We start from the raw sequence: 10,165 nt of genomic DNA, 5'->3' as shown, positions 1-10,165 counted from the left end.
AACTAGATCTCTGTGTGCTAAAACAGGCCTGGACTGGGTCTAACTCAGGAAGAGAATCAGGCTGAGTCAGGTACAGAGGACACACACATACACGACTATCAAACAACACATACACAATCATACACAGCCCACACACACAAACTACCAAGCAACAAATACATAAGCATACATGATACACACATGCTTATCAGACAACTTGTACACAAGCATACACACATACACACTCATGAACACAGACATACTCACACTCAAACCCAAATAGATCCTTCGGCAAGTGTGGATTTCCAGCTCCTTCTGACCTGTGCTTGTCATGAGTTCAGACACCTCTTTCAGACTGTTGCTTAAATCCTCAGCTTCTCTTCATAGTACAGGAGGAGCTCCTGTGGATTAATCGGCCAATTTCTTACTACCATTTTGGGAGTAGCATGTCCAGGAGCCAGAGGGGACTGGAGGAGTCACAGGGGAGAGTGTCTCTAATGCCAAGGCTGACTGGCATTCCTTCCTTCTTGGGCATGGTTCCAAGCTCAAACTTACCTTGGGCAGAGTTCCAGCTGGGACTCAGAATTTTCTAATTTAATTTTTAAATGATTTCAGACTTAGAAAAACGTGTGTAAAGGTGATAAAATGAATTCCTGTATGCCCTTTGCCCACATTCCAGAAAGACTAACATTTTACCATGTTTTGCTTTATTATTAATACGTGTGTGTGTATCAAATATTCACACTGCAAATCTTTGATAGGTATACACAGCACATGTATCAGAAGGCATATGATTCCGTTCAGATGTCAGAGACATCTGAATAACTCAGGACAGGAAGATAATTTAAGAGAAAGTGTATTACTCACACTAAAGGACTCCTGGGGAGAGCTGGGTGTGAGCAAGCAGGTTGGCTTTGACAAAAGAGAGAGAGGGTTTGGGAACTCTCAGTGGTTAAGGAGTGGGAGGGGGGAAAATGTTCTGCTGGAAGGACAAACCATGTGCTGTGCTCTCTGATTAACTCTGTGTTGTGTATTCACATACTGCAACATGTACCCTTCAGGGGACAAATGCCCGCTTGGCTGACGGCAGATAATCTAAGGGATTGTCAGTAACCACAGTGGCCAGTGAGCACTGCCTTTCAGTCAGGGCTTCAAGGGTGGTGGCAGGCAAACAGTATATTCAAATATTATTTTGGATATTTCTTGGTTGGTATTGATTATTTTATTTTGTTGTGCAATATTATGGGTTCCACAGCAACACTGGTGACCCCCATGTGGTCAGCAGAATAAAGCAGTTGGCAAGAATATAACATACTTGGTGGTGAGAAGCTGGTTGGTGAGCTTTGTTTATGGGCAGGAACCCAAAATGCAGATAGTGCAAGTTAGATTATGAGGAGAAGCCTGAGTAAGAGGCCTAAATCAGATGAAGAGGGGACAATAGGCACCACGTGGGAAGATCCAGGACTTGGGATGTGCGCATATATGAACTGGATGAGCGGGGTCTCTTTCAAAGAGAGTTAGAAGTACCACCTTTTGTATAGTCTCTGACATGTCCGTCTTCTCTCCCTTCAGAAGGTGTGGTGGCATGGACCAGAACAACCAGTCCAGTGCCACTGAATTCCTCCTCTTGGGACTTTCTGAGAGGCCAGAGCAGCAGCCTCTCCTATTTGGCATCTTCTTGGCCATGTACCTGGTCACCATGCTAGGAAATCTGCTCATCATCCTGGCCATCGGCTCTGACCCCCACCTCCACACCCCCATGTACTTCTTGGCCAACCTCTCGTTGGCTGATGCCGGCTTTTCTTCCACCATGGTTCCCAAGATGCTGGTGAACATTCAGACTCACAGTCAGACCATATCCTGTGGGGGATGTTTGGCCCAGATGCACTTGTTCATGACATTCTGGGCACTGGATGACTTCCTTTTGAGGGGGATGGCCTATGACCGCTATGTGGCCATCTGCCGGCCCCTTCTCTACTCCACACTCATGAGTCCTCTTGTGTGCGTGCTCCTTTTGGCATCGTGCTGGGTTCTCACCAAGCTCGCTGCCCTCTTACACATCCTGCTCATGGCCAAGCTTGCTTTCTGTGCAGACAACACTATCCATCACTTCTTCTGTGACGTGATCCCTCTGCTGCAACTCTCCTGCTCAGATACTAGCATCAACCAGGTAACCCTGTTCGCTGTGGGCTCCATGATACTGACTGGTCCTCTCTCCCTGATCATCCTGTTACACACACATATCATCTCCAGCATCCTCAGGGTCCCATCTGCCTCTGGCAGGCAAAAGGGCTTCCTCACCTGTGGGTCCCACCTCATGGTGGTCTTCTTGTTCTATGGCATGGCTACTGGGGTCTACCTGTGTCCTCCTTCATCACATTCTGGGGGTGAGTATAGGCACTATAATTACACCGATGTTGAACCCCTTCATTTACAGTCTCAGGAATAAGGATATGAAGGTGGCATTGGGCAGGCTTTTGGAAATTCACACACTGTCTTCTCAGGGACTTTAATCCTAAATCCATATTTTGCAGTTTCACTCTGTAGAACCCATGTGTTTATAAAGGAATACCATCCCCTACTGTATTGACTTACATTTTGAGAAAAGTGATCTCAAAATCATTCACTTAAGCCCCCAAATCCTACAATGTGAATCATCTGTGTATTTTATGAATGTCTTATAAACATTGGGCACAGAGAGAAATTTTAACAGACTTTGTTAGGTTCCTCTCTGTTTACTACCACTAGTTCAAACCGTGGTGATCTATGGTGATGGCTCCCCTCCTGGAAAAGGTCCTCTGTCTACTTTCTTTTAGGGAGTTCTGGGAAAGGTCGAGGTTCTTCCTGAGTCCTTTAGGCCTTAATTGTCATCAACTTGAACTAAATGACAAGTCAAAGAGATACTTTGGGGTGGCAAATATTGCTCCACGAGTCTAGTCTTTCCCATCAGAACCATGGATTCAGAACAGGAGTGGGTGTGATTTGCCAGTACATGCTGTGCTTTGGCTGGTTTCTTTAAATACTTATGTGGAGCCATTTGGCTTTAATATCATGCCTTTAGTGGCTAGCTGTCCATGCTGTCAATTCTTGTCTTTCATTAGTATATCTAGTTCGGTTCACTTCAGTTCAGTCTCTCAGTTGTGTCTGACTCTTTGCAACCCTATGAACCACAGCACGCCAGGCCTCCCTGTCCATCACCAACTCCCAGAGTCCACCCAAACCCATGTCCGTTGTGTCAGTGATGCCATCCAACCATGTCATCCTCTGTCGTCCCCTTCTCCTCTTGTGCTAAATCTTTCCCAGCATCAGGGTCTTTTCAAATGAGTCAGCTCCTTGCATCAGGTGGCCAAAGTATTGGAATTTCAGCTTCAACATCAGTCCTTCCAATGAATACCCAGGACTGATCTCCTTTAGGATGGACTTGTTGGATCTCCTTGCAGTCCAAGGGACTATCAAGAGTCGTCTCCAATACCACAGTTCAAAAGCATCAATTTTTTGGTGCTCAGCTTTCTTCATAGTCCAACTCTCACATCCATACATGACTACTGGAAAAATCATGGCCTTGACTAGATGGACCTTTGTTGGCAAAGTAATGTCTCTGCTTTTTAATATGCTGTCTAGGTTGGTCATAACTTTTCTTCCAAGGAGCAAGTGTCTTTTAATTTCATGGCTGCAATCACTGTCTGCAGTGATTTTGAGCCCAGAAAAATAGTCAGCCACTGGTTCCACTGTTTCCCTATCTATTTTCCATGCCATGATCTTAGTTTTCTGAATGTTGAGCTTTAAGCCAACTTTTTCATTCTCCTCTTTCAGTTTCATCAAGAGGCTCTTTAGTTCTTCACTTTCTGCCATAAGGGTGATATCATCTGCATATCTGAGGTTATTGATATTTCTCCTTGCAATCTTGATTCTAGCTTGTACTTCTTCCAGCCCAGTGTTTCTCATGATGTCTGCATATAAGTTAAATAAGCAGGGTGACAATATACAGCCTTGATGTACTCCTTTTCCTATTTGGAATCAGTCTGTTGTTCCATGTCCAGTTCTAACTGTTGCTTCCTGACCTGCATATAGGTTTCTCAAGAGGCAGGTCAGGTGGTCTGGTATTCCCATGTCTTTCAGAATTTTCCATAGTTTCTTGTGATCCACACAGTCAAAGGCTTTGGCATAGTCAAAAAAGCAGAAATAGATGTTTTTCTGGAACTCTCTTACTTTTTCGATGATCCAGTGGATGTTTGATCTCTAGTTCCTCTGCCTTTTCTAAAACCAGCTTGAACATCTGGAAGTTCACAGTTCACATATTGCTGAAGCCTGGCCTGGAGAATTTTGAGCATTACTTTACTAGCGTGTGAGATGAGTGCAATTGTCCGTTAGTTTGAGCATTCTTTGGCATTGCCTTTCTTTGGGATTGGAATGAAAACTGATCTTTTCCATTCCTATGGCCACTGCTGAATTTTCTAAATTTGCTGGCATATTGAGTGCAGCACTTTCACAGCATCATCTTTCAGGATTTGAAATAGCTCAACTGGAATTCCATCACCTCCACTTGCTTTGTTTGTAGTGATGCTTCCTAAGGCCCACCTGACTTCACATTCCAGGATGTCCGGCTCTAGGTGAGTGTGAGTGATCACACGATTGTGATTATCTGGGTCGTGAAGATCTTTTTTGTACAGTTCTTCTGTGTATTCTTGCCATTTCTTAATATCTTCTGCTTCTTTTAGGTCCATACCATTTCTGTCCTTTATTGAGCCCATCTTTGCATGAGAAAAGGGAGCAAAAGTGAACTAAATTCACAATCCTCAGATTTACCTTTGGCATTTATCTTTTAAAAAAAATTATTGAAGTATAGTTGGTTTACAATGTTGTGCTTGATTTTCTACTGTATAGCAAGTGACTTAGCTATTCTTTTTCAAAGAATTTGTCTATTTCATCCAGTTGGACAATTTTGTCCATATAAAATTTACTACCACTGATTAGTGAGAATTCCTCCTCCTATGATATATTCAACTTGCTTTCTCTCGTTTTTCCTAACTATCTGGTAGCTGTTTATCAGTTTTGCTGATTCTTCAAAGAATCAACTTGTTTCTTTTTATTTTCTCTATCCCTTATCAATACTGTGTTCCAGTACTTCTGTATTTATTTTTATTATGTCTTCCTTCTACTTCTGGTATCTTTTATCCTGCCTTTTATAGCTTTCTAAGGTAGAGCATTTTGTTATTTTTGTTGATGTTTTTTATTCTGTTTCAGTGTAAGTATTTAAAGTGATAAATTTCCCCTTAAGCATTGCTTTATCTGAAGCTTGTCATTGTTGATATGTTGTCTTTTCTACATCTTGCAACTTAAAATATTATCTTATTTCCCTTGTTCTTTTATTTTTTGACTGGTGATCTCTTTTTAGAAGTATGGTGGTTAATTTATGGGTTCCTACATATTTCATTATTATTTATTATTTAAAAAATTTTTGTGTTTAATTATTTTACATTTTTAAATTATGAAATAGTTTTAGACTCTCAAAATAGTGCAAAAATACTGAACAGTATTCTTATATACCTGATAACCAGTTTTCCCAATTACTCTAGAGTGCTTATCAAAATCAAGGTATTAATATTGATAAACTTCTATTAAATAATCAGTAGACTTTTTTCAAATTTTCTTACTTATCCCAGTAATATCCTTTTTAAGCTAGGAGCCAATCCAGGGTCACACATTATATTTCACTGTTAAATTTCCTTTAATATTGTATAGTTCTTTTGTTTTTATGTCCTTGATATATATGAAGACTACTGGACAGTTATTTTGTAGAATTTTATCCCTCATTTGGAGTTATTAGATGTTTCTTCATGATTGGACTGAGCAGATACCACTTTGACATATCACAAAAGTGCAAGTGTCTCCTTATTACATCCTATCAGGAAGTGAATAGAGTTGGTATGCTTTTCTCTCTCAGTTTAAATGCTGTTTGTCTTTATTTGTGACAGACATTGTAAATATCTTTCTTTTTTTTTCCAGTTTGTCAACTGTCTTTTACTTTGTTTATAGGATTTCTTTGTCATGAAAATTTTAAGTTTTTATATGATCAAATTTATTCAATTTGTATTACCTCTTGATTATGAATGAAAGTTATTCTCAATATTGATGTTAAAGAGGAATTTACCATGTGTCTTCCTAGCACCTGTATGACAAATGGCAATTCACTTATTCTAGGACATTTATTAAACAATGCATCTTTGTACAAGCATAGAAGTTCTATCTGTATGTACTCTAAATTTTTATTTCCGAGTATTCTACTCTGTTTTGTTCTATTCACTTGCCTATTCTGAAGTTCTATCTGTATATATTTTAAATTTTTATTTCTGAGTATTCTATTCAATTCACTTGCCTACTTGTTGATTCATTCACTAGTTCCACACTCTTTAATTACTGCATTTAAGACACACTCCAAACGCTGGACTGGAAGAAACACAAACTGGAATCAAGATTGCCGGGAGAAATATCATAGGAAATGACAACCATATTTCAATATTATTTGTATTTTACACAGAATTTTCAGATTATAAGTATCACTGTGGTAAGCATTTTATGTGTTATCATTTATATGGATTGTCACAGCAGCCTTAGATGATAGTTACTGTAGTTGCTATCAAATACTATTCATGTATTTATATTTGGAAGCAGACTCAGAGATGTTGAGAATTTGTTGAAAGTCACACAGACAGTGAACAGTAAATCTAACTTACAAACCCAAGTATTTCTGATACTAATGTAAGTTTTACTTTCATTTAAAAACTATTTTAAAAACCTGAGTTTATCAGTGAGATTTCAGTAGAATCTGAGTTATGTGGGGAAGAAATACAGAGTGCAATACAGGTTCCAAACTTCCGCATACATTTTATTAAAAAGTCCTCTGCACATTGTTAGGATATATCCTTAGCAGCATCCTTAGGGGGGATGCAATAATGAAATTGATAGTTACATTTTAAAGCAGATCTAACATGGACTGTTGCCATATTGCTGAAGAAAGATGATGGTTTCATGAAAGAAACTTGGTAAGAGTCTCAAACAATGTGGTCCCAAGTTCCCTTCTCTCTGATCATGTGGCTTGATTCACAAGTCATTGCAGGATATCTAAGTAAGGGCTTATGCTTAAGCAGAGGGTGTGCATCCCCGAGGAGAGAGAATCTCTGGGCCTGTTTCACACTCATTCTCCAGCTTCTTATTTGCTTTACCTTGTTTTCAAATCATTTGCTCGTATTGGGAGAAGTTGTTGATTAGAACTGTGTATGTGAACAATGTGAAGGAAGAAAAAAAAAGAGAAAGCTAGAAACTGAGAAGAATATGTGTATTTCATGTCCATTGAACCAAATGTATGCATTTTGGAATCAGATATCTCAGTTCAAATTCTGACTCTGCCACTTCCTGTGGTAATAATTAATTATTTCAGGTATATAATTTAGCCTGTTTGAACTTTTGCTTTCTCTTCTGCACAATATTTGCCTCAAAGTCTCATATTGTCTATTGCTGAAAATAATGAAGATCTAAATAAATTTACACAACACAGAGTACTTGGAGATTGATATATGCAAAGAATTAACCTGCCAATGCAGGAGATGCGGGTTCTATCCCTGGGTTGGGCAGATCCCTGTAGAAGGAAATGGCAACCCACTCCAGTATTCTTGTCTGGAAAATGCCATGGACAGAGGAGGCTGTCAGACTACAATCCATGGGGTCGCAAAGATTCGGACATGGCTGAGCAACTGTACACACCCACCCATTTAAAATAGATAACTAACAAGGACCTACTGTATAATACAGGAAACTCTGCTCAATATTCTGTAATAACTTAAATGGGAAAAGAATTTGAGAAAGAAGAGATATATGTGTATGTATACCTGAATCACTTTGCTGTATACCTGAAACTAATACAACTTTGTAAATCAACTGTACTCCATTATAAAATAAAAATGAAAAAACTCAAATGATGATGTACATAATAATGAACTTTCCTAAGAGTTTACCATAAAAAATGAATTTGCATATGCACACATTTTTTTCTTGTAACCTCTCCAGAAACCCTGCATGATAGAGAATGTTTTATTACCTCCTTTTACAAGTAAGGGGAGAAGGCAATGGCACCCCACTCCAGTACTCTTGCCTGGAAAATCCCATGGACGGAGGAGCCTGGAAGGCTGCAGTCCATGGGGTCGCTAAGAGTCGGACACGACTGAGTGACTTCACTTTCACTTTTCACTTTTATGCATTGGAGAAGGAAATGGCAACCCACTCCAGTGTTCTTGCCTGGAGAATCCCAGGGACGGGGGAGCCTGGTGAGCTACCACCTATGGGGTTGCACAGAGTCGGACAGGACTGAAGTGACTTAAAAGTTGCAAGTAAGGAAATTGTGTCTCACTAAGACAGGGAGGCCTGGCATGCTGCAATTCATGGGGTCACAAATAGTCAGACATGACTGAATGACTGAACTGAACTAAACTGAAGGTTATTTAATTTGCACTGGGTTTGAAAGCTAGCAAGTGGCAGATACAGAATTTGAATGGAGGCACCAAGATAACTCTATAAGTTGATTTCCCCTGAATTCCCCCAAATGATGTGTTTGACCTCATGGAGATTGCAGTGCCCTTCTGCTCAGGAATCTCTTCAAGGCACTCTTCATGTCTCTGTTTCTCAGGCTGTAGATGAATGGGTTCAGCATGGGAGTCACCACGGCATACATCACTGCTGCAATCCTGTCCTTGCTGGCTGAATCTGCAGAGGAGGGAATGAAGTACACCCCAATAGCAGACACGTAGAACAAGCAAATTGCTGAGAGGTGGGAGCTGCAGGTGGAGAAGGCTTTCCACTTGCCACTCGCTGAGGGGATGTGCACTATGGCAGCCACAATGCGGGCATAGGAAATGACAATCAGCAAGGGGATCAAGATGGTTAATGCCCCTCCCCAGTATGTCAGCACACACCTGTTGGCATAAGTATCAGAACAAGAGAGCTTCAACAGGGGGAGAAGTTCACAAAAGAAGTGGGGGATGATGTTGTCAGTGCAAAAGGATATCTGAGCCAGGAGAAGGGTGTGGGTTAGAGAGTAAGCCTGAGCAAGGATTAGGGGCATGACTACCAGCAGGATACAGCATCTGGGACTCATGACCAAGGTGTAGTGAAGAGGGTGGCAGATGGCTACCAGCCGGTCATATGCCATCACTGCCAGGAGGAAAACATCTAGACCAATGAACCACAGGAAGAAGTAGATCTGAGACAGGCATCCAGCATAGGTGATGGTATGCCTGTGAGCCTGGATGTTCACCAACATCCTGGGGACCGTGGTGGATGATAAACCCAGGTCAGTGAGGGAGAAGTGGGCCAGGAAGAAGTACATGGGGGTGTGGAGGTGAGGGTCAGAGACAATGGCCAGGCTGATGGCGATGTTCCCCACCACGGTGATCAGGTACACACTCAGGAAGATGCCAAAGAGAAGAGGCTGCTGTGTCTGGTGCTCAGACAGGCCCAGGAGGAGGAATTCAGAGACACTGAATGTGTGGTTTCCAGGTTTCATCTCACTGGTGTAAACTAAGGAATAAAATGAAGGATGATGCTTCCAAAACTTTTCTTGCTCTCATATTGTCTATATGTAAACAAAAGTATAAAACAAAGATGGAATCAGGATATTAATAGCTGTGCATTATCTCATTTAAACCTAAACAGATCTGTGAGATTGTTATTATTATACTCATTTTGTTGATAAAGGAATGAGTTTCTTTGAAAGAGAGGTAAAGTTTAAACCTGGAGATTCTGATTTTAGAGTTTGTAATCTTAACCTCCTTACCAGTCTCCCTCTGATTTGGTACCCAGAACTCATTCATTTATTCGTTCCACATATTCAGTGAGTACTGACTATAACTAACTACCAGAGAAACAATGGTTCCTGCCTTTCTATGGATAGCATGCTAGTCAAAGGAGTCCTGTAATATACAAAGACTTTTATAAAAAACAAAGAAGAATTAAAATGAAGCAGAATATAGCTATCACTAGCAGATTGCTTTAAATTTTGTGGTCAGCAAATAACTCACCATGAATGATTTAAAAGGACTCAACCAAGTAAAGAATTGTGGGAAAGAGTGTTTGCAGGAAGTGTAAACAGGGCAGGAGCATATATATTTGGAGGAGCAGAAGGAGGGCAGGTGGG

At 40.7% G+C, this 10,165-nt stretch overlaps 1 protein-coding gene and 1 pseudogene across 1 annotated transcript; one reads left to right on the top strand and one right to left on the bottom strand.

The window, feature by feature from the left end:
* On the top strand, nt 1,565-2,462 carry OR1N16P (olfactory receptor family 1 subfamily N member 16, pseudogene; annotated as a pseudogene).
* On the bottom strand, nt 8,591-9,535 carry OR1AK3 (olfactory receptor family 1 subfamily AK member 3). Its single transcript, NM_001390808.1, has one exon. It carries the CDS (start codon nt 9,533-9,535, stop codon nt 8,591-8,593), a length of 945 nt encoding a protein of 314 aa, NP_001377737.1.
* Nucleotides 9,536-10,165: the final 630 nt, after the last annotated feature.

This window comes from Bos taurus, chromosome 11, assembly GCF_002263795.3.
Source record: "Bos taurus isolate L1 Dominette 01449 registration number 42190680 breed Hereford chromosome 11, ARS-UCD2.0, whole genome shotgun sequence".
NCBI classification, from domain to species: Eukaryota; Metazoa; Chordata; class Mammalia; order Artiodactyla; family Bovidae; genus Bos; species Bos taurus.
Note: the sequence above shows the minus strand (reverse complement) of the source record. Positions and strands in the feature narration are given on the sequence as shown.

Excerpts from the sequence above, each read along its gene's own strand:
- OR1AK3 (NM_001390808.1), bottom strand. The coding sequence starts at position 9,535 with ATGAAACCTGGAAACCACACATTCAGTGTCTCTGAATTCCTCCTCCTG.